We start from the raw sequence: 24,335 nt of genomic DNA on the forward strand, positions 1-24,335 counted from the left end.
TGGGCGATGGAGATTTTTTTTTTTCGCTAAACCCACTGCGCGAGCCACTGACTCGGCGGTCGCCACGAGGCACACGCTCAGGAGAGCTGGGCATTTTCATTTGTATTTTTTCTTGCAACACCACACTTCCGGCTTGTAAAACAGCTCCACTGTTAAAATTTCCCTTCGCGCCGTTGACATTAGCATTATACTTTATATCGCACGGCAAGACGTTCAATGACCACGTGTAAAATGTACCTGAAACCATGGAATATTATTTAATAGCTAGCTTGAAAGGACTGCCTTGTTGGGGATGTGCACCACAAAGAGACAAATTAAAAAAAAACGGCGTGGATATGACCCACATATTTTTCGGCAATGCATGCTGCACCTGCGAATGATTATGATAATTATCGATTATGAGCAGGGGTTACGATGTACCTTTTTATTTACTTGTTTCTAAAAGCCGTGTATCGCTTCTGAGTGACGCTTATGTTGAAAAGCACGCCAGCCTGTGGGTGCTTCAAAATGAGATTTTTGTCAATATGGCCATATCCATCTTCAAGATATACCAGCAAGGTACAGGTCCTTTTCTCTCTTTTTTTTTCGATCATGGTTGCTTGGTGATATCTTATCGGCGACCCCCGTACTGCGTTTCGCGATTTTCAGCACTTCATTAAGTCTTTCCCAATCTCTTCGGGCCGGCTACCTTCCATAAGAACGCACCTTGAGGACGTGTTAAGCTCCTCTTCATGTGCAAAACGTGTATCATGCGTAACATAACCTCTAATGGCGTACTTGCGAAGCACAGGACTAGACGAACCGTTTCCAACAATTGCAAGCAAGCTTGTATGCCACAACGACACCATCACATTCATAATATTTCCACTTCTTTTTCTGAGAGTTAGCTAAGCAAACTTGGCATCTTGGCTCAGCTAACCTCGCCAGCCGCCTCAAGAGGCGGTCTCTTCTACATAATCACCCAACTCATTATTGAGTGGAAGTCCAGAGCCAGCAGTTAAAGGGGCCCTGAAAGGCGTTTTGAGCACACTAAATTGATTAGCGCAATCGTTAGATTGGGTCGTCAACATCATATGTGCCAAGTATTACTCTTTTACGCGCAGCGGGAAGCTCACACTTTTGTTGCAAAGTTTGTCGCTTTTTTCTCACCCAAGCGCTTATTACACACTACACCTCCTTCCCCCCCTCCCTCTCCCCAGATCTACACCGCATTAAAAAGACACTGGTTACTAACACCAAGCGCTTATTACACACTACACCTCCCTCCCCCCTCCCTCGCCCCAGATCTACACCGCATTAAAGACACTGGTTACTAACACCAAGCGCTTATTACACACTACACCTCCCTCCCCCCTCCCTCTCCCCCGATCTACACCGCATTAAAGACACTGGTTACTAACACCAAGCGCTTATTACACACTACACCTTCCTCCCCCTCTCCCTCTCCCCCGATCTACACCGCATTAAAAATACACTGGTTACTAATGTGGTTTGACGCAACCTCGGTATGCAGAGCATTAAAACCTGTTGCACGATTAATATTGACTTAAAAATTTTCAATGTTCTCGCATCACTGCTACTTAGGGGTGTGTCGTCACAGCCTGAATTAGCAAAGGGGCGAAAATGGTGGTGCTGGGGAGACAGCCGTCTTGAAGGCGCTTTTATCGAGAAAAAAAAAGTGCGCCCAAATCGGCGAAGAGAAATAGGAGACATGGAACCCGGCCCTAACATTCTACATTTTCTCCCGATAACGTAATTAGACCATGTTCATCACTGCCCACACTCATCTTCTAAAGAAGCCATGGAGACAAAATACGAATTCGGCACATTAATATTCTTTGTCCCGATAACAATGATACCAATTATATAGCAAATCCAAAAAAAAAAATCACGGGAATACTAAAACATTTGAAGCAGTGGTGAATCCACTGCCACTTCCCGGTGATTTCTTTATGGCGTCACGAAATCTTATTTGTGCTATTCACGGCTTCCAGCCAAAGCCACCGCCGAGAAACATGAGTAGGCGATTGTAGTGGCCCCTCTAGTTCCCTTTGATAGTATCACTTCAGTGCCCATGTGAGGTTAACACACTGACGACTGTGTTTTTAGGACTAAGGAGGTCCCCCACCTGGCGGTCAACCCAACAACATTGACTGCTCAATTAAATGTTTATTCCTCCTCCTCAACGATATTACGCCACTTCTGCCCATGTATACGTCATCGTATTTCGAAATACGAAAATCTTTCGATATTCCTCGCATTTTCTTTTCGGTTTGAAAAACGTCCTTCGTAACTGGAATGGAGCTGAATGAGTTAACAAAGGCTAGTTACTTCAAATTAAACAAAGTTGTGTGTCCTCTTCGAGGCCTATTTCAGATATTATTACCTGAAAGACCAAAGCCTACGCGCGGGTTACTCAAAAGAGGAACACTTGTAACAGCTACATGTGCGAGTTTCTCGGGTGTTGTGCCGTTCTACGCTGACGGTTTGGAAGGAAGGAAGCAAAAAGGTACAAAAAGTCAGGAATGTTAGCCAAACTATGGCCTATTATTCTCCTAGATGTTGAAAAGGAGAAAAATGGGGGTGAAGAAGAAGAAAGCAGAAAAGGAAGGGAAAAGGTAAGAACAACGCGTAGAAAGTTTCGCCCAGCATTAGGAGACGTTGGAGTCCTGTGAGTGTCCCTAGTATTCTATGCTAGTCTTTTGTGTAAGTACGTCGTTTTCAGGAAGCGCACTAGCGCTTTTGTAGCCTTGTAAATTGAGGAGAAGGCCAGTGGCCGAGGATTTTTTTCTATAAAGGGTTGTTGTTTAGGCCTTAAGGTTGCTTCCACTGGACTCAGGCAAGGCAGACTACGCTCTCCGGATAACTAAGCTTGTTTTAAAATGACGCATCTGCTCGCCGTCTATGCACTACTCGACTGACTCTCCGTCTGTGCAGCGAGGAGGTATGTACCAGACAAAAAAGCAGCTGAAAGCAAGAATGAACTGAAGACCCATGTAATATGTTTTTATTTCTTCTGAACTTGAGTACAACTTCGTATGAAGACAAGCACGTGCTTTGATATCAGCGCTGGGTAGACATATAGGTCCAGTCGCGTGTATGTCTAGCAGTACATGGTGTGCTTGAGCCACTGAAAGGAAAGAAAAAAAATGTACATACAAGTAAAAGTGTATGATACGCTGAAAGTCGAATGCCAGAGCGATGAAAAGATTGCTCAATTGCACGCAGCTTATGTTTCTGCTGGATCAGTCTTTACCATGCACAAACGACTGTAGATAAGGTAACTGGAGAATTTTAATTCGCGCTGAACTAAGGACAGTGGTTTGGTGCCCATGCGGGGAAACGGCCGCGTCTGCAACTGTGCGTTCTTTAAACGAAATTTATTACTCCAGTTACAAACTCAGGGAACGCCTGGTAGCGTCAACCTGACCTTCAAGCTCAGCCGAGGTGAAACCTCTCTTAGGCGGTAACACGAATAGCAGAGGTGTTCTCTCGTTTTTAGTGTTCTGTGCTCTGTGTGGGCTACTCAATTTGTGAGCACTGGATATTTATCGTTTGTTCCTCTGAGTATATGTGCCTCTTTTTTGTTAACGTTTGGAATACGTTTGGAGTCTGGAGGTATAGTGAAAATAGGAATTCCATTAGTAAGTATATGTATTTATTTATTTACTTGGTTATTCTCTTGTTTATTATAGAGCCAATATGACATCGGAGGGAGGCTGCGCTTGAAAGAAACATGACAACAATCTCAAAGGAGGACTAACTAAATGAGCAACACAGCGAAACAGGATGATTCCGACTGAAAAAACAAAACGCACCGTAAAATAACAACACAAAGTCAGGAATCTTCCATGAAACAGCCTTATATATTGAACAAATAAAGTTTCAATGAAAATATGTACCGACGCACTGTTTTAGAGCATTTCTCTCGACGCTTCTGAAAAAAGTAGCCTCGTTTCATGCGGTGAATTCGAGCTTACCGCGAGAGTGGGGGGCTGTCCCTTGGTGATTCTTGGATATTTTTTGTCTAGCGAGGTTAGAGTTGTCTTATAGTTGGTTATGCAAACATGAATTAACAAAAACGTTCTTACTGTACACGTACAACAGCGAGAAGATATCGAGAGCCGAACAAGAGGGCCGTTGTCGCTGCCCTTCTGCTTCCTTCGCTCGGCGTTCCGCCTCGCGATCAACTGATGGTTCTGCTTCGTCTATGCCTACACCGGCATCACTGCACACATACCCTACACATACAGCAGCGAGCAGAGACAGCCGAACGAGGCGGCACAGGCAGCGCCAGGAACATTTCTGACAGCAACGAAGAAACACCCTCCTATTTTATGCTAAGCGAACAAGCTGCTCTGCGCATGCCTATAGGCGCCCCTAGCAACGGAGACGCCCTCCTCCTTCCTGCTGTCGCGGCATTCTTTCGCGTAGAAGGCTTTACAGGCTCAAGTTTAGCGCTCATGGCGCATTTGGTGCTCTCGCGTTAAAGTTGCCATGTCCTAAGCCATTTATTCTCAACCATTAGTAAGTGTTGAGGGGTCCCCTTGTGGGTTGCAAAAGTTATGGAGGACCCCACGATTACCTGTGTTAATCAATGTCATAATATCAAACAATTTGGAAATGCAGCCAAAGTGGCCGCACATATAAAATTTCCACCTTTTGCGGCTGATGTTTTTGCTGATGCGTTTCATATTGTCAAAGGATTTGCTCTTGAAGATAAAAGTTGAGAACACTTGTATATGCTGCCTTTTGTGTATCTGACATTTTAGGGGCTGTTGGCGCCTCCTGTCGTCGTCGTCGTCGTCGTTGTAATTGTTGTATCAGGTAATTACGGTACTAAAACACCGGGAAACTCGTTTACGGCTCGCGCTAGAACGTAACGCGTACTAAAAGAAACACCGGGACACCCGTTTACGCCTCGCTCTGGAGCGCTTCGTAAGACGTATTAAAAAAAAACAGCGGGACACTTGTTTACACCTCGCGCTAGAGAGCTTCGTGATTCAAAGACAAGAGACTTTTACAGCAAAGCTGTATACCTCTATCTCCCAGCGGTTTAATCTCCGTTGGCAAAACCGCTACGGCGCCAAGAATACACTCCTACATTGCATGCTTCGCCCTTCCCCAGGTTTCACGTTGTGGAGATGGCTCAGGATTTTTCGCACAGCTGACGCGTTGTGCAAAAAGCAAATGTAAAGGGATTTTCTACGCAGAAAGAAAAAAAACGTACATGCCATGCAGCGAAGTCACATTTTTGCACTGGCAGCAAAATATGGAAAAAGAAAATGAGAAATGAATGGGGAGATAGATTGGGAGAGAGGCTTCGCGGACCCCAGAAGAACCCTGCAGGACCCTCATTCGAGAACAACTGTGCTAAGCCAACGACCATCGTGGCCAAAAAAGCCACAAACCACGCCCTAGCGCAGGTACTAGCGGTTCTGTTACCATTGTTAAAACGTGTGGTTCGCGTGAATCGCGTGGTTTCTTGCGCTTTTCTGACCGTTATTTTACACTGCACACTTGCGGGCCTCACCTCATTCCGAGTGACTTCCACGACATTCTCGTTTTCGGGATCCCACGAGTCGTAGACGTCTGCAAAAGAGTGATCGCAGTATATAAGCGACTACATTCCATTAAAGTGGGCCGAACGAACGGTTAACGTTAACTGTATGAAACGGCTTACGCCATTAGTATATGTATAAAAATAATTTCGTGTCCAAACACTGGGCGTGCTGCCGGGTAGTACAAGTAAGGCCTTGCTGTTCGAAGACAGCATTTATTTTGCGCTATACAAATACTTCACTTGAAAGTGTCAACATTCCGGTTGCAGCTTCAGCTCTCGCAAAACAAATTGTACTGCTTGCAGATTCAGGCTTCTGTCCTGTAGAATGGTTTACACCCTTTTTATCTATAACTAGCGCTCGTACACCGGCAAAAAACGCAACAAAACATCAATTTAAAGGGCGTTATAAACGACAATTCACCCCCTGAGGTATTTAGCAAGACAACGACATCAGCAAATCTGAGGTTGCTGAGGTATTCTTCATTAACCCGCACACCCACCTGTTCCCGATCCAATGTTCTGAATAACTCTTGTAAACATGCTGTGAATAACACAGGATAATAAGTAATTCGGGGGACGAATAGCAAAGCATGATTACCGCACTGGACAAGCAGAGTAGAATCCTCGACCTGAAAATTAATATGCAGAAAACTAAAGTCATTCCCAATAGCCTCGGGAGAGCGCAGCGGTTTGAGATAGGTGGCCAGCCAGTGGAAGTGGTAAGCGATTATATATACTGAGGCTAAGTAGTGACCCCGGACCCGACCATGAAGCAGGGATAACTAGAAGGATAAAAATGTGGTGGAGTGCATTCGGCAGGCATTCTCAGGTTACAGACGGCAGCCTACCGTTGTCCCTGAAGAAAAAAGTGTATGACAGCTGCATCTTACCGGTACTCACATACGGGGCAGAAACTTGGAGGCTCAGTAAAACGGTTCAACTGAAATTGCGGACGACTCAGCAAGCAATGAAACGGAGATGATAGGTGTAACATTAAAGGAAAAGAAGAAAGCGGAGTGCGTCAGGGAACAAACGCGTGTTAAGGAGATGTTTGTAGAAATTAAGAAGAAGAAATGGGCTGTGGGCAGGGCATGTAAGGCGAAGGCAAGATAACCGTTGGTCATTAAGGGCTCAAGATTGGATCCATAGCGAAGGCAAGCGTGGCATCGGGCAGCAGAAAGTTAGGTGGGCAGATGAGATCAAGAAGTTTGCGGGGAAAAATTGGTCCTAGTTCGCACAGGACCTGGATAATTGGCGATCTATGGGAGAAGTCTTTGCCCTGCAGTGGGCGTAGACAGGCTGCTGCTGCTGCGGATGTTGTTGTTGTTGTTGATGATGATGATGATGATAATGACGATGATGATGATTATAAATGACAAAACACCCCGAAAAAGAATCCTTTCCTGCGTTTTTGTTAGGGTGTAAAGGTGTTAGTTCTGGACTGGAAAAATTCTTCTTAATGGTGTAAATCATTTTATAGCGTTGAACTGCAGTTTGTGACATGTTCAGAAAATAGGGGTGAAACTGGATGGAAACTCCGCCCAACCTAACTGCTATGACATGCACGTTTCTTACGTCATCAGCCTACTCAGATCCCCTGCATGACGAAGGCTTCTCACGTTGACCTCCAACCTCTCCTGTCCCGAGCTGCTCGAGTCCACAGTTTACCCCCGGATTTCTTTATTTCATCCCTCCATCGGGCTAATGGCCTTCCCCTTCTTCTAGACCCATCACTTGGTATCCACTCTGTCACCCTAAATGTCCACCAATTGTTGATTAGTATCCCTTAATGGCAAGTCCTAGTCGATTTCTTTTTCTTTGTTTGAACAAGAATATCTTCTACTCTAGTTTTGTTCTCTGATTCAGGTTGCTCGTTTACTGTCCCTGAGTGTTATTCCGAACTTTATTCGCTCCATGGCCCGTTGAGCCGACCTAAGTTTACTTTATAGTTGTTTAGTAAGGTGCCAAGTTTAAGCTCCGTAAGTGCCATCACGGGCAGTATGCACCGGTTGTAGATTTTTTCTTTTCAGTTACAGAGGTAGCTTACTTCTCATTATTCGGAAATGCCTGCCGAGTGCTCCCCAACCCATACCTATTCTGTGTCGGATTTCTCTCTCGTGGTTGGGGTCAGCACTACATCTGCCTGAGGTGGGTATATTCTTTTACTTCTTCTACCGTTTCGTTTCCTAAGCTGAAGAGGACGTTTTTGGTATGCCTATTCCTCATTCCTTACGACTTTTTGATACTTATTTTTAGCCCCACGGCTGTGCTTTCTGATTGTAGTTCCCCAAGCATTACTTACTTATGTTTCTTACTTATATGATTAAAACTACATGCTCTCCCGTGTAATTACAAGAAAAAAACGGCTGAGTTTTTTTTTGTCCTTTATACGTTGTAGTGCTTATCGGTCCTATCGGGTGTGTTTTGTACAGTCTCGCGGGGGCGGACATTATACTGCTGTGAGCACACGATGGAGAAGCTGAAGCAGTGATAAAATATGTAATGTTTCTCGCGGCGAACGTGGGCAGTGAAAACTTGTGGGTCAGAGCATTAAATCCTGTTGGTTCACGACACTCGAGGGAGAATGCGGGAAACCAGAACACTCCATGTTTTTTTTATATGCATCGCGTAGCATTTTTCTCTTTTTCTCTGCAAAAGCTTTAAGCGAGAAACTTTTTAATAAGGAATGGAGCCGTCAACACGACGGTACATTCCTATGAATAATCTACTAAGTGTGTCCGCGTGTTGTTTTGTGATGCATGTTGCCGTACTTCCAATACAAATCATGTAAATTAGTCAATGTTGCCTGCTCCGGCAATGCGGTGAATATATTTCTCAGAACTACTTTCCCGCCGCAGTTAGCTCTGAAATTGCTCCGAGGTCTGTTCAAATGCACGCTAAGTGACGTACTCGACGAAAGTTTGAGTTTCAACCTTTTGAGGTTTTATTCTAACTACACATAGCTGACTAAGCGGATATACCCAAACAATTATTATTTGTCTTGAAGGCAGAAAAGGCCGGCCACGTAGGTGGTAAAAAGCTGGGCCGACCCCGTGTTGCGTCTTTTATTGGGTACAAAAATCTTGCTTTCCATTGCGTCGCTGCAAATGGCGCTGTCACAAAGCGATAGCAGACGTGAGATATCCTTACTTTGTTTTTTATATGCTGACTCTCAAAATCTTTTGCTGAACACTGCCGGGCTTATGCAAAAAATTTATGCCGCCTTATTGCCACCTCGCTTCCCATGCAGCAGGGTCCCAAGATCCAGCGCACTGGCCGAGAAGTCCGAGAAGACCGATTACCTACCATTGCATGATTTACTGTCCCTTATAGTTTACTTTCCTTTCTGGATGACTGTAGGTGAGGCAGGCAGTTAGACTGCACCTCTCCGTACGCAGACGACATTGCTTTGGACTTCTGGAGGAAACGATGCCCAAATTGAAGAAAGACTTCAAACCGGTGCAAACATAGTCCTCGCTGCCGCGGCTGAAGCAGGGCTCACGTGTTCCACAGCAAAATCCGAGCTACTAATTCTCCCTCCGCCTCGCGGTAAACCCCCGAGCCCTCCTACCATTACTATAACTCTCGGCCAGAGCCAAATTCCTACGATGCCCCGGATAAAGGTGCTAGGGCTCTCAATTCAACAAAATCGCGCAAACTCCCAATACCTCACTCAACTAAACGCCCAAATCACTCAAACCATTGGCCTTCTCCGAATACCTCACTCAACTAAATGCCCAAATCACTCAAACCATTGGCCTTCTCCCCCCGACATCAGGGCCTCAAGGTGGCAGAGCGCCTACGCTTCATTCAACCTTTCATTATCAGTCGCCTCACCTTCTCCCTTCCGTACCTCAATCCCACCCGTGCGGAACTTGACAAAGTAAACCGCCTGTTGCGTAAAGTCTACCGAGTCGCCCTGCAGGTACCTCACAGCACTTCCACTGCCAAACTAGAACAACTTGGTATCCACAATACCGCTGAGGAACTTATTGAGGCCCATCTAATGAATCAATACTCCCGTCTAGCAGCGTATCCCCTGCGGGACTAACAGTTCTCCGCCGATTACACATCCACATCCCCATCTTTACTAATCCTGCCCACCCGATTCCCCCTACCATTCGAGACAATATCCTAACTCGGCCGCTTCCCCGCAACATGCATCCCACAAACCACGTCGCTCGAAGAGAACAACGCGCTCGTTACCTGTCAGAAAAATACCCTATCAAACCGACAACCCATTATGTGGATGCCGCTAGCTACCAAACCGCACAGCCTATGCCTTGGCGGTCATCAACAATCCTAACCCCCCCCCCCCCCCCCCTACTCACATCTCTCACCATCCGCACCCACTTACCTACTGAGGCGGAAGAGGCCGCAATAGCGCTAGCCCTTTCTCAGAGTCCTACCCCAAAAGTCATCTTGTCCGATTCTCAATCTGCTATAGGGAACTTTGCCCGAGGGCGCATATCAGCCAAAGCTCTCAAAATTCTTTTGCACAACCCCCCAAGACGCCCGTGGAGCCCGCCCACACCGGCTTAGGGGGTAACGAGGCGGCCCATACAGCAGCTCGAGATCTTACTGTCTGAGTACGCCCTTCGGTTACCCCTAACCACGGAGCGCAATCCATTAGAGATAGCCTTATTACGTACGCGGCTATCACCGCGCACTAGCGCCTCCTCCGCCAGAAATACCCCCCAGCCCACTCCTCACTTTCTACAAAAAAAAAAAAAAAAAGAACGCTTGTGGCGGCTCCTTCAAACTAATACCCTTCCGTGCCGCGCCATCCTTTAACGCTTATACCCCGATCAGTACCCATCACCCGTATGCCCCCACTGCGGAGATGTCGACACCATCTGCCACGCTATGTGGGCGTGCCCTCGAAACCCCTTACCCCTAATCCCCTCTGTTGATCAATGGGAGGTGGCGTTGGGCGGCTCTGACCCCGGGGTCCAGAAAGCCTTGGTGGAACGTGCTGCCGAAGTCACCGCTGGGCTGCGCCCAGTGGTCACCACCCGCCTCTAAATTGCATACTGCAATAAAGTTTATTCCTCCTCCTCCGTAGTAGTAGAGAACCCCAACGCGAGCCGTAGGGGTTCATAACAAAGGTGGCGAAGGTAAGCCGTTCGGCACACGCACCGATCATGCACATGAGCTTGACTGCGCAGGCGATGAAGTCCGACAGCGTGATCTTCCGCTCGTGGCCGTAGCGCAGGATGAGCGCCTTCAGCACGTGCTGGTTAACCACGTAGCCTAAGGAGAGAAAGGATGTAAAGCGGCATTTATAGATGGGCAGGCGCTACTCACTCGCTGATACTCACTGATAACTGATACTCGGAGTATATGCAGCGCCAAAATGAACTAGCGTAAGCGCACCCCACTGTGCACGCAAGATTGCCAGGTGACGGAACTCCATCCATCAAGAACACACATGGCGTCTTTTGCAAACAAACTCATTTCCCAATCCCACTAAATTACACCTAATTCACCCAGCCGTATACCCTTCACCTAAATGCAAAGCTTGCCAGTCCCTCGGCACCCTTCAGCACCTATGTGGGGATGCCCGAGAGATCCATATCCAAAAATAACCAGATGTGAGCAGTGGGGGGAGGCGTTGCGCTGCCCAGACCAGGAGGCTCAAGCTTCACCATGGTCGCCCAGGCGGCCGCGGTCGCCGCCAAAATGGTGGCCACCATCGTCAACTAACTCTGCTCCAAAATAAATGTGTTTCTTCTTCTTCTTCAGCACAACGAAACTCCTTACACGCACTCTGGTCATTCGCATTACTGACGGCGGACAAAGGGAGTTCGCGTAAATGCAAGCTTGTTACTTGTGTGCAAGCCGCCTGTGTTTATAATTTATTTTAGAATCTTATGCCGTCACATGAATGGCAGCCGTGCCATCGCCGGCCTCTTCTAGGTTAACAGATGTAGTTGCGCTCAGTGACCCGAGGATTAAGAGGAAAGCCAATTTTTACACCGTAGGTTTTGCAAACGACACTCACCCGCCCGTGATTTGTGCGCACGCGGTAAATTGCACTGCTTTTATATTTACGCATTCACAGCATGCAGTGTGAGGGTAAGGGACGGGCAACGCAAAATGCACCTCTTTTCAGACATTGATTTGAAGCCCAAGTGAATTCACGGGGGCTACGACACAGCATAAACACCCTAATAAGTCGTAGTAAAAGTACTGTGAAGTCCAGCGTGAGGCATTTTATGATGAGTTGGTTGTGCACCGTGGGGTTGAATAAGTTGTACGGGATCACTGACCCTTCGCACGCGTGATATATGGTCGATGTCCTGCGTGCTTTATGAAGTAACAATAGCACAGATTGTCTACGGAATATAGGAGACACTAAAATACTGCCTGATGTATATAGCACATACATAAATATATAATAAGAATTCTATATGTGGGAGTACTGATCCAACCTGACATCTTCACAGAATTCAAATCACGTAAACATTTTTTTTTATGTCAGGGTCCAGATTTTGCAGTAATGGTGTTAACGCTCACCTGCAGACTTGAGAGCGTTCCGTAGTTGCCACGTGCTGAGGGTACCGCTGTTGCCCTTGTCGTAGGCCTTGAAGGCCTCCTGCGCAATCATAACACGCGCACCAACGTTTGAAATAGGTTAGATATAGAACACCGGTGATGCGGATTCCAATAAATTCTTGTCCTCGCATTGCACAACATTTGCTCTATTTTCACTTCGTACTTCTCAGAAGGAATCCATTCTTAATGTCTGCTAGTTAAGCAGTAGCTCCAGTCCTCGTACGGCTGGCGACGCAAGCATTCCAAAAGAAAGACTTGCCTGCCATTCCTTGATCAGCTTATGCAGCTTGGCAAACTCTTCCACAGTCAACGTCCCCGTGTAGTCGTACTGGAGTGAAATCGTCAAGTTCAAAACTCCGGAACATGAACACAAAAAGGCTCCAGAAGAAAGAACACGAGAGTTCCGAGCTCCGAGCTTAGTTCAAGAAATATGGCCTCTCCGTGTAATTTATACGTTCCTAATTGAGACGGATTTGCTTTCAAGGGCTTTAATTTTATGACTTAAAGTGCATTGTTGGGCTAGTTGGTGCTTAGGAATCATGGTTTCACTTTCGCGAGCAATGACAATGGACGAAAACGATTAACATAGTAGCCTACTGCGGACTAAAATACCTCGTTTATTGCTGCAACGCAAATCAGTATTTCCGATCATGCAAATTAATCAATCTAAAAATTTTAGTTATCCGCAACATTTCACAGTGAGGAAGCTCTATTGGAGCCCGCGGCGCCAGCACGAAAGGATACGTCGGTAAGGGCCACCATACTCCGGCAGATGTCCAGCGAGAAATCCAGCTTGTTGCCATCTGAAAGACAGTTTGAGATGCGTTAAGCTTAGATCAGCCCAGTGAAAAAACAAAAGACCTAGAATTGCCCTTCCATGCAACCCACCGCCACCTCCGTCGCACGTCTTTTTCTGCGGCCACAATAATTCGCGACGTTGAAGAGTATTACATCAAAAACTATTTTGTACTTGCGTAAGAGTGCAGCTGACTTTTAATCTTCTCTAAATACAGTCTTTTCAATGAATGCACGCCTTCACGCAGCTCCAGTGTCAGTCGCTGTAATTTAAATGTACCAGTTTGACTGGGGGAAGGAGTGTGCCTCATAGGTTAACCTATATTGTTTGTTTACTGCTCGCGTCCGCTGCCCCGCCAGTCTTAATTCTTGCGGATTGTCGCGTCGGTTATAACAGAAGATAATGTTACGTGTATGTATAAACAGATGGACATATGCTCGCAAGTAGGTGTATGTTTGCTGCATTTGAATGTACGCATTAGTTCTGAAACAGTTCGGTATTTACAGTCGGGAATGCGGAAACATCGTACAGCACCCTTTGTAAACTGCACCCTACCGAACCTTTCGACAATGGCGTTGAGAAAAATGACGATGATTCTGTCGGCAGTTTCGGCGTACAATCGCCAAGCTTTCTACACAGCTAAGTGCTCCTTCGTGCAAGTATACAAGGACACTGGCCCCAAACCTTTCCGCAGGTAATGCACAAATGTTTACGTTTAGAGTCAGGAGAACGTGTTACTGGGCGTGTTGGTTACGGTCACGAAACGACGCACGATAGTGGTGGTGTTAGGGAAGCTTCGGTGATATTGTTCAACATTGAGGTGCGGTTTCTAGTATTTCGCTGACGCATGCTGGCACGTCTACTGCGCATGTCTGAATGTTTGCGCTACTCAATATGTTCTTAGACGTATAGGGTCGCATGCATGTATTCAAGTGTGTAATTACATATTCAACTAACCGCCTCTGCCCCCTCTCCTCCCTCTGAAAAAATTAAAGCCCGCTTAGATGGTTTCCCGAAATTCGTGCTGGCGCAACGTTGCGTTTGGTTTCCGCAAAGAGTGCACGGGCCACTGCGAAAAAAAAGCGTTAAAGAATGCTCCCTCGTTTTTATCTACATTACAATTTTCACTTTCCCTCTTCGTTGAATTATTAAAGCCTCCTTAGATTCAGGACGTCCCGTGGTGAAACGGCGTCGAGCATGCTTTTCCCTTTGAGACGTACTTTCTTCGGACAGGCTCTTGAGGAGCTTCTGGAGCGCGTGGCAGCACACGGTGCCGTCATCGTTGCACACTTGGCCGAAGGCGTCCCTCACGCTCTGGTCGATCTCCTCGTCGTCGCTGTCCTCGCCTGCCTCACCGTCCACCTCATTCTCCTCAGCGCCTTTCTCCTCACCGCCGTCACCGCCTCCGTCAACTTTGTCCGGCTCCTCCTTGGCCTCACTGCCTTCCTTCCCAGGCTGCGTGAAAACAGAGTGCGCGCGTCGGCGTACAGTATATTCTCGTTATAACGAAGCCCGAGGGAAAAGAAAATTGGCTTCGGTATAAGCGATGCTTCGTTAAAAGTAGACAGATATAATCTGCAGTGGTTACCGCGAAACGTTTGGAATAGAGAGATATTTGAACAAAGTAATTTTGCTACAATGAGGGTTTATTGCGTGCATCTAGTAAAAAGTTCTGCCTCTAATAGAATATACGAATTCTTTCCTGTTGCGGTATTGATCCACGCCGATAACGTGCCCGTGCGGCGACGCGCGATATAAGTGGTCACAGTTCTGTGCGCATGGTAGTGAACCGTTCGCTTGGACATGAGTGGCATGCACGAAGCACGAAGTACTAAATGTTTGTGAATACGAGAAGCTGAGCGCCGTATACTGCGTTTACTTTGACCAACGCCCGCCTGAATTCATGCATTCAGCTAGCTCGAAAACAAAACCGAGCTTACGAAGACGCATGATCATGATTCGTTTTGTTAGCAACCTACTACACTACAGTTGTTCTTCACTACGGGCTGCAACTCACGTTCTAATTGGGACTATTGATGAAGAAGTCACATTCTGGATCTGAGGCTCACCGCGGCGGATGGCTACGAATTTGATTAGACCGTGAAACCTTTACCGTGCTCCGAAATACCAACACGCTGGAATTTCTGTTTTTTATCCCATAGATCTACCGCGATTGGGAGCCGAACCCCTCGATCACGTGCTTAGAAGTGCAACGCCTTAGCCACTGACTCAACGCGACGATTACTGACGAGATGTTCGGGCGAGATAAGCAGTCTGCCTTTGGCTCAGAGAAACTTATTTACAGCTGTGCTGAGTACGCCGGGACAGCTTCTAGCTGTCTCTCAATTTATAATTTGTAACTAAATTTTTAAAGTCAGGACAGAGGCAATAAATAACAAAGCACAACCCAGCATTGTCATTGTCACAAATGACACTGTTTTATTATGACAGCGCTTAACAGCCCGCTATTCATTTAACCCCGTTTTGTTTTTTCCTGTACCCGTCTCAAAACCCCTCTCAATGCTGATTATTTTGCTGAGATATGTATTCAGTGAGCCAATCGCATCTCAACACACCCATTCGACTTGAACCTCGCCTGTCGCAGTTTCTCCATTTACAAGGAATGCGCGTGAGGAGATATTCCAGAATACTCACCTTTATTGGTTTTGCGATCATGCACGTCGATTCATCGTGCTCCCTGCAAGTGAGAGAATTTTAAGAAATAAGTATGACTTCAAATCAAGTTTAAATTTTTGGTGTTTTAAGCGCCGAAGCTGCACTTGGGCTATCAGGTGCTCTGTAGGCCTCCGGATTAATTTAGACTGCCCGATGCTCTGTGCGCCTAAATATCGCCACACTGGCGTCTTCGCTTTTCCCCTGACTAACTAGCTAACTCTCCGCACTAGCTAACTTTCCGCTTCCGCTGACCTGCAGTGGCTCTTCTTCTCGGTGAAGATCCTGATGAGGAAGTCCCCGGCCTGGTCGGCCTCGGCAGTGCCGGGGATGATGCAGAAGGTGCCGGGGAGGAGCCGGAACCGGTACGTGACCTCGCGAGACTGGTGCAGGCGCGCGCACTCGCCCACGACACGGTAGTCACCGAGGTAGTCGGCGGTCAACGGAACCGGGCAGTTATCGGGGTCTTCAACCTGCGGTAAATAGGATTACAGAAGGCAAAACGTATATTGACGACACATCTAAACCCCGCGGCGTAGACCTTCGCTGTTTCATGAGCGTCTAACCTTGTAATCTGACAGAATTACTCTACACGAACCGCGGTGTCATTGGCTCCCACACTAGTTTTTTTTTTTTTTTTTTTCATCCTAACCCGCCTTTGCAGGAGCACTTAAGGTATTACTACCCTGAAGACACAAAATCCGTTGAAAAAAAAGCTCAGAATACCTTTCTATATCAGATATGCTCCCGAATTTCCTCCCCTCCGAACGGTATTTCTGCACACTCCCGGCATCTCAGCAAAGGCTGCGTATTTAGTAGTGCTTTGGGACTGTACATTGAAGAGTTTCAAGTTTCAATAAGTACGTGTGTATATTTTCGCTACATTCATGCCCGGAAACGTAGTGGCTGTCGTCAAAGCCCCACCAGCAAAACGAAAACTTTCGTCATCGTAAAGTTAACCAAAGAGTAAACGATAAACTCGACATGCCCTGTTCAGACAAGTACGTGTTTATCTGACAGAATCAGTTTGGCTGATAAGAATGTTGGCTGTTTATTTGGAGCTCCAGGGTCTCTGGCTTCGTTTAAGTACGCATACACCTGCCTATCGGGTGTTCTGCTTTGCTGCGGGTCCGGAAAATTGCTTTCTCCTACCCTGAAAATACCTGGCGAAGACTAAAGTTCCCGCTGAAGCCTGCTTTCTTCTCTCTTCGTGCTGCACAACGGGCTGCAACGAACGGAACTCCGTGCTACCAAGAACCGCGCGGTTATACACTGTAGATCACTGTCTATAACTGACACACTCACACCCTAACAAAAACAGAGTACGCCCTTCTAAAGGATGTCTTTTCCTTGTTACATCATTTCAAATGGTGTTTCTTTTGTGCTTTTTGAGGAGTTGTAAGGATGTCAGTTATAGACAAAGAGGGTGTAAATCATTCTAAGCACGCAAGTCTAAGGCTGAATAAGGCAAGGGAGTAACTTTTCACGAAACCCCGTCCGTTGGGGTCCGTTTTGCAGCACGGAGTGAGGACGAAAAATTCTTCGGAGCACTTAAAGGAGCCATGAAGAGAAAATACAACTTCGTTTAATTTGAAACAACTAGGATTCAGTATCTCACTCAGCTCCATTACAGCCATCGAAGATGTTTTTTTAACGAAAAAGAAGCAAGAAGTATTTCAAAACTTTCAAATTTTGCGCCACAGTGACGTGTTATAAGCAAGAATGACGTCATACGGGCCAACAATAAAACATAATTTTCAGTGCGTTAACTGCTCGTTAGCGTTCAAGTGATACGGTCAAATGGAACTAGTGGACCCATTACAGACGTCCAGTCATGTGTCGTCGCGACAGGTCAGTTAGGCGGCCGCCAATCGCACAAAGAAGGCTCCGTGACGTCATAGAAAAGTTGCGGAAATTGGCTGGGGGGTCGTGACTGCTTCACACGTTTTCTTTAATATCTCCGTTATTGGTTCGAAGATTGCGATGATATTGGTATCATTGTTATCGGGACTAAGCAGTCTTTCTAATAAACCCAACTTGTATTTTCTCTTCGTGGCTCCTTTAAGTCTGCGTACGTGCTTTCAATGCGAAAGCATTGTCACTTCCCCTAGCGATGATACCTATCAGATACTTCTTAACTTCCACACAGTGTTTCCGTCTCTTTCCTCGGTTTCGTTCGTCTTTTGGTGCCAATTACTTGAGCAGACAGGCTAGCGACGCCTCACGCCACAGCCTCCGCAGAATCAGAGTTCTCTGTGGCGGGCCTGCGCCTGTTCTACTCACGTGCCATCGCGTTCACCTGTCACCTAGTATGACGTCAACAGCGCGCGCACGAGGCTAACACTTGTTCCGTCGCTGGCAAGGTAGTACTTAATAATGCAGCGTGGCGGTAACGCACTCGTCTCACGCTTCGGAGACCCGGCTCCGATTCCCAATCGAACGCCGATGCACCCAATTTTTCAAACCAATTAATTTGCTTCAACGACATTATTCTCACGCGCACTCTGGCACATATTTGTACGCTTTTGGGATAGTGTATTTTACTCCTTACAACGGCTGTAATTTTCTGTGCCAGACAACTCCACTTTTTGAGGACCTTAAGCCTTTACCGTCTTAAAACGGTACTTTTAAAGACCGCGTTTAGAGCACCGATGCAAAGCAATGCGTGCCATCGATACGCGGGTAGCGAGGTGGCCACAAGTGGCCACGTAAGCATACCTCGTAGATGGAGAACGCGATTGCCAGCCACGTGTCCTCGTGCACCTGGAAGTAGCGGCGGTTCCTCTGGAGCAACGCCACGATCACGGTGCACTCGCCGTCCTCGTCCTCGTCGTCCGGTTCGTGCAGGGTCACCATGTACTGGGGGTTGCGCACGAAGCTCTCTGCGAAGCCAATGACTCCGTGAGTTTGCAGTGCGCGTTCGGACGGTTCCCATGCCACCCTTGGCGTATAGCCACAGTTTGCTAATACACGCGTACGCTGGAACTGGAGTGATTTCACTGCGCAACGTAAAGGAGTAGATCTGCGTCGAACAATACACGTGAGACAGAGGGTTCGCTTTGCAGCGGCAGTCCTTGCATTTTTATGGTATCGAAACAAAATTACAGGTATATTAACACAAAACTAATGCACTTCCCCATAGACCGGTTGGTCGGCCAGAAAGCTCTGGTGAGATCTCTGGACACACGACGCGTGCTTGAAACCGGGCTTGCATTGTGCCAAAACGGTTATTTGAATATCGCGGAGAAGGAGCGGTTCTAGATAAGCAAGTACCTCCCTGCAACACCACCAGACCTTCTCCCAAACTATGAAGGCGCACCCAATGACCTTTTAGACGCCGATATAGAAGAATGGGAAGTGCGTGCAGTGCTTCAAACCATTAACTGTAAATCGGCGGCCGGCCCAGATCAAGTTACCAACAAGGCGCTCCGAAATTTGAACGACACAGCAATAGAAGCCCTAACTAAATACTTCAACAAGTGCTGGCGCACGGGCAAGCTCCCGCAACAATGGAAGACTGCGAAAACGGTACTCATCCCCAAACCGGGCAAGCCACCCCACATTGACAACCTGAGACCTATATCTCTAACATCCTGTGTGGGAGAGGTGCTCGAACACGTACTCCTCAATCGCTGGCAACGGTTCCTGGAAGAATCCGACATCCACCCAGACACGATGCTGGGATTTCGAGCCAAATTATGCACCCAAGACGCCATGTTGCTCCTCAAGCACGAAATCATTGATCGAAAATTCCCCACCCTGGACAACAGAGCAGTACTCGGACTAGATCTTCAAGGAGCCTTTGACAACGTACACCACTCGGCAATACTTCAGCAAGTGTCCAACCTCAATATGAGACCGCGAACGTTCGCGTATATCAAGGACTTCCTGACCAACCGAATCACAAGGCTCGTGGCAGGGGAACTGCAACTCCCACCTAAGCAGCTGGGAAGCACGGGCAACCCACAAGGCTCCGTAATCTCCCCTCTGCTGTTTAAAATAGTCATAATCGCGTCGCTAGAAGACTCGAACAAGTTAGTAACATCCGGTACACGATCTATGCAGATGACATCACGTTGTGGTCAACAGGGGGTAGTGACAGCCAGATAGAAGCGGCCCTCCAAGAAGCCGTTACTGCAGTCGAAGAACATCTAAGCCCCACTGGACTCAAATGTTCGCCAACAAAATCCGTACTTCTAGTGATCCCACCACCAGGAACGAGAAGGCCAACCAAACAACACACCCCCATCAATGTGGTCACCCAGGACGGAATGCCGATAACCCAAGTCCCAACGATCAGAGTGCTCGGGTTGCACATACAAGACTCGCACCACAACAACGTCACAGTGCAGAAACTCCACGCCAAGCTCACGATGGCCACTCGACTCCTCCGGAAAGTGGCCACGCGATACCAAGGCATGAGAGAAGATAGTCTACTTAGACTCACCCAATCCTTTGCACTAAGTCACGTCGCTTACGTGGCATCCTTTCACAACTGGAAGGCGGCCGAAAAGCTGAAGATAGATGCAATGATCAGACGAACCTACAAGACAGCACTGGGACTATACGCCCACACCAATACGGACCGCATGCTCGCTCTAGGAGTACATAATACGACAGACGAAATCGCAGAAGCCCAAAGCACAGCTCAGTATCACACACTGTCCCAGACCAGGACTGGGCGAGCAATACTACAAAGAATCGGACTAAATACACCTCCAACGGCTCCAAAGAAAGCAACTCCGCTACCCCGGACTCTCACCCAACGCCTACGGATTCCCCCCTTACCTAAGCACATGCACCCACAGGCTCATCAAGAGAGACGGTCGGCGAGAGACACGGCCCTTACGAAGTGGCACGTCAAAGACCCACACGCCTACTACGTGGACATAGCACAATACCCCCAACAACCAGATACGTATGTAGCCGCCGTCCTCGCATCCGACACTGGGATACTCCAAACATCTGGAAGCATACAGTGCAAGACACCCACACAAGCCGAAGAGCTGGCCATTGCACTGGCACTTACGCTTCCGAAATGCCGCACGGTCCTCAGCGACTCGAAAACGGCCATACTCAACTTCGCTACAAACAACGTAAATAATAAAACTGCCAGAATATGCTCCAGAATACCATCAGGCCCCAACATTACCATCAAGTGGTTCCCCGCACACGCTGGACAGTTAGACACAGGACCGAACCGGAATGAAGAGGCAGACATGGAGGCACACGCGCTAACCAGCCGCGGGTCCCCACCCCCGCCCTCGATTCACCCGACACCTCGGTCCAATGACGATGAATACTCCATCACCTCCTACGGAGACATTCTCCAGTGGTACAGAACAAATACATGCCTCTTCCCACCCCCCCATCGAGACCTCACCCGCAAGGAAGCTACTACACTACGACAAATACAAGCACAGGCTATATGGACACCCGTACTGGCACGACATCTTTTATGCCCCGCCGTATATACAACAGACATCTGTCAACAATGTCAACAAGCAAGAGCCACCCAGAGACACTTGCTCTGGAACTGCACCCCCCCAGACCGACTAGACGAAGCAATGCCTCCTGCCATGCGCAGCAAGATCACAAGCCAAGACCCTGGAGACCAAAGAGACGTGGTCCAGCACGTGCTGGACATCCTGGCGAGACAGCAGCCGAAAACGTCACCCTCACGGGTTGGCATGAGTAGGCTGCCGCCCCAGGCTGTCTAGCACGCTCGTCTCACCCCACCCCCCACCCCATGCCGGACTGTCAATAAAGTTGTTTCTCTCTCTCTAGATAAGACAATACACGCATCGATCCGGACGACGGATACAATACGGTACCTTTATCCCATAAACTAAGAGCGTTCACAGATGCGTTTACTCAGTGCACGAAAAATCGTCGCGTGGGTTTGTTTTTCGTTTGCGATTTGGGTCTTTGAAAATTTGACGACCAGATGAACTCACTCTTGGCGAAGGTTGGACACACTTTTACTGCAGGTGTTAAGGCCCTTTTACGCAGTTCTGTCGTTAGAAAGCTTTCGCGCCTCTCTCGACTTTTTTCAGGAACGGGTGGTAGATTTTTTTATCCGATATATGAGAATTCAGCGAAGCGTCACAATAATTGGGGGATATTCGGACAAAATGGGTACCTCGTGGTGTCATTCTGAAGACATTACGCATATATTTTCATGATTTTACGTTTAATTGCGCCGATTCTTTCGTTTTATTTGCAAATATATGACGGTACTGTTGCAATGGTATTACGTCACAATCGATATAGTATTCAGGTATTGTAACTACTTTGACATTACGTTAAAATCATTGCAGAACACTCATGGAAATACCAGACAACGCTTCACTGCAACCCATTGAATCACAGGCGTGCGAAGTGCATGCCGTTTCCCCTGCGGTAAAGAGCCTGAGCTTCCTGCAAATGTGTATATCAATGAAACGCGCGGATAGAAGGCTTCCCACACCTAAAGCGTCATAAGAAATAGAACAAACCCTTCATGTTCTGTATTTTTGACACTTCTGGGCAATATGATAATATTTCAGGTAGTTTTGTTTCTTGAAATCGAGGCTTCGACGGACGCCCGTCTGGTCGGGAATGACACTGAAGTACATAATAAAGAATACGCCGACCACCACAGAAAATAAAACAATGACGTTTCGGCACCCCGAACGGGAGCCTTGTTTTAGTGTATGTGAACAAGTGTGTGAACAAGTGTGTGAACAAGTTTTAGTGTGAACAAGGCTCCCGTGCGGGGTGCCGAAACGTCATTGTTTTATTTTCTCTGGTGGTCGGCGTATTCTTTATTATATACTTAAGTTTTGTTTCTTGTAGGTTTGTGTCGCAGAATGTTTTGGAAATTCGAGCGTTGTTTTTTTTTTTCGTCCTTTCAGGTTGCCCTCCTTCACCTTTGTTCGATATCTTTGCACATCTGCGAGGTTTTATCATCCACTTTAGGTCGGTTTCTGTTCATAATTCTTAAAGCTGTGCTGGTCTTGTTTCCCTTGGGCTGGTTTCGACTGCGCATAATAGTCGCAATATGCATAAACAGTAAACTCCCGTTAAGACGAACTCAAAGTGAGCGCGAAAATTATATATATATATATATATATATATATATATATATATATATATATATATATATATATATATATATATATATATATTTGAATGGCAAAAGCGGTCATCCCGTGCCCTACGTTCCTCGTTTCGCCACCGCCTATCGTGTTCAAGGCTTGATTCAAATGCGCCCTAAGCAGCCCTACTCCCAGTCTTATTCCATCTTTTCAATTAAGCGCGAGATAAGATTTAGCTTTGGTCCTTCAAAAGTCGGCATCCCTACGCACACAAATGTTCTGCTGGAAAGACTTTTTCTCTGAAGCAGAAATAATATATATATTCGCCCAATTTAGGTAGGACTGTTACTAATTTCACTTAGGAGAGTTTTGTCTGGCTTAGCCAGGTTGTGCTGTGCATATAGCATCCATAGCTATAACTCAGCTGAAAAACCCGTGTACCAGAGAAATACCCGTGATCATTCTAAGCGGCAGAGATAAGAAGAGGCAGGAGCAAAAAAAAAAAAAAAGAAAGCGGGGTCATCTTTCGGTAAACAATACCAAGAAACAAATTTTGAGAAAACTTAAGGCGCGTCTCGAAAGCGCTGTAATGGTATCAACTTCAACGGGCGTCAGACTGGCTGCTGAGGACGAACTCTGTATGCAATAAACGTGTTGTTCATCCTCTCCTCTCTGCTCTGTTTTTACCCAGTAACTCTGGTTCTTACTTTCTCTCTATCTCTCCACAACATAGGCAGACTAGGGTGCCTCGGTGAGCGCCTGCTGGGGCGCATCGAGCACCCGTGACAGCTAGAGCAACTTTCGAATGGCTAGTAAACCAAGCGGCTCGTTTCGCTTTGAAATAGCGCACGCGCTTAGCGCTCGGCATGGTATACGTACCCATGTCGTCATTGCTTCCGCCAGCGGTAGAGCCTGGCACCCAGGAGCCCTCGAATTTGGCCACCTCCCACTTTTTATCGCCGACGCCTTCGCGAAGCTCCCCGTACATGGCACTGGGATCCAGGTGGCAGAAGTCCAACATCTCGAAGTGCTTCACGAAGTCCGCCTCTGAGATCCTGTTAGGAGAGCCGAGGGATCCGTCAGAGCATCTCTTCAGTTACGTTATGCTGCCGACTAAAGCAACCCACTTCCCAGACTCCTCCGTCGTGAATCGACACGTGGGCGAATAAAGTTATTCATCGTCCTCCTCCTCCTCCTCCTCCTCCTCCTCCAAGGCTTAATCACTAGGCAGAGAGAGAGAAACAGAGAGAGAGACCTCGTAGCTACGTTATTTGTGCGGCAGTGCACAGTTCGGCACGTGTGCCAGATATCGTGAGGAATAACCGTTTTTATTTTTTAATCCCAAACAACTTACGAAAGGGTATTGCTCAAAAATGCTCATATTGTGTACCAAGCGCCAAGAAGTATTTAGTAGTATCGTTGGCTAGGAATTGGTCTACACCACTTTGGATGTCTAAAGTGCTGCGAAAGCACGGGTATGCGGGGGTCTCCGTACTTCAGTACAGCCTACACGTCCGGAAAGCGGACCCGTAGCCTCTGGAGCAGCAAAAGGTCGTGGGTTCGATTTTCACGAAAATAAGACTGGCGAACAAAAATTACGACAAGCGAGAAACACTTTTAACAGCAACTACGTCAGCAATAAAGTCAGAGCAAGTTCGCTGTTGCC

At 47.2% G+C, this 24,335-nt stretch overlaps 2 protein-coding genes across 2 annotated transcripts in view; one reads left to right on the forward strand and one right to left on the reverse strand.

The window, feature by feature from the left end:
- Positions 1 to 2,982: 2,982 nt before the first annotated feature.
- LOC144146023 (calpain-A-like) overlaps positions 2,983 to 24,335 on the reverse strand; it is a 47,802-nt gene continuing 26,449 nt past the window's right edge. The window contains exons 9-19 of the mRNA XM_077677939.1: positions 23,549 to 23,724; positions 18,309 to 18,472; positions 15,846 to 16,063; positions 15,573 to 15,615; positions 14,138 to 14,372; positions 12,866 to 12,924; positions 12,381 to 12,449; positions 12,083 to 12,161; positions 10,703 to 10,816; positions 5,534 to 5,592; positions 2,983 to 3,130 (exon numbers count right to left, since the gene is read on the reverse strand). Coding sequence (XP_077534065.1) covers positions 3,104 to 3,130; positions 5,534 to 5,592; positions 10,703 to 10,816; positions 12,083 to 12,161; positions 12,381 to 12,449; positions 12,866 to 12,924; positions 14,138 to 14,372; positions 15,573 to 15,615; positions 15,846 to 16,063; positions 18,309 to 18,472; positions 23,549 to 23,724 — 1,243 coding nt within the window. The 3' untranslated portion in view covers positions 2,983 to 3,103. The remainder of the gene's footprint in view (positions 3,131 to 5,533; positions 5,593 to 10,702; positions 10,817 to 12,082; positions 12,162 to 12,380; positions 12,450 to 12,865; positions 12,925 to 14,137; positions 14,373 to 15,572; positions 15,616 to 15,845; positions 16,064 to 18,308; positions 18,473 to 23,548; positions 23,725 to 24,335) is intronic.
- LOC144144748 (uncharacterized) lies at positions 20,387 to 21,375 on the forward strand. Its single transcript, XM_077676263.1, has one exon. The coding sequence runs from the start codon at positions 20,387 to 20,389 to the stop codon at positions 21,308 to 21,310; it is 924 nt and encodes a 307-aa protein (XP_077532389.1). The 3' UTR covers positions 21,311 to 21,375.

This window comes from Haemaphysalis longicornis, unplaced genomic scaffold (genome assembly GCF_048455015.1).
Source record: "Haemaphysalis longicornis isolate Haplotype H1 unplaced genomic scaffold, Haemaphysalis longicornis Haplotype H1 scaffold_7, whole genome shotgun sequence".
In the NCBI taxonomy this organism is placed as follows: Eukaryota; Metazoa; Arthropoda; class Arachnida; order Ixodida; family Ixodidae; genus Haemaphysalis; species Haemaphysalis longicornis.

Coding starts and splice junctions, on each gene's coding strand:
- LOC144144748 (XM_077676263.1), top strand. CDS start 20,387: ATGCACCCACAGGCTCATCAAGAGAGACGGTCGGCGAGAGACACGGCC.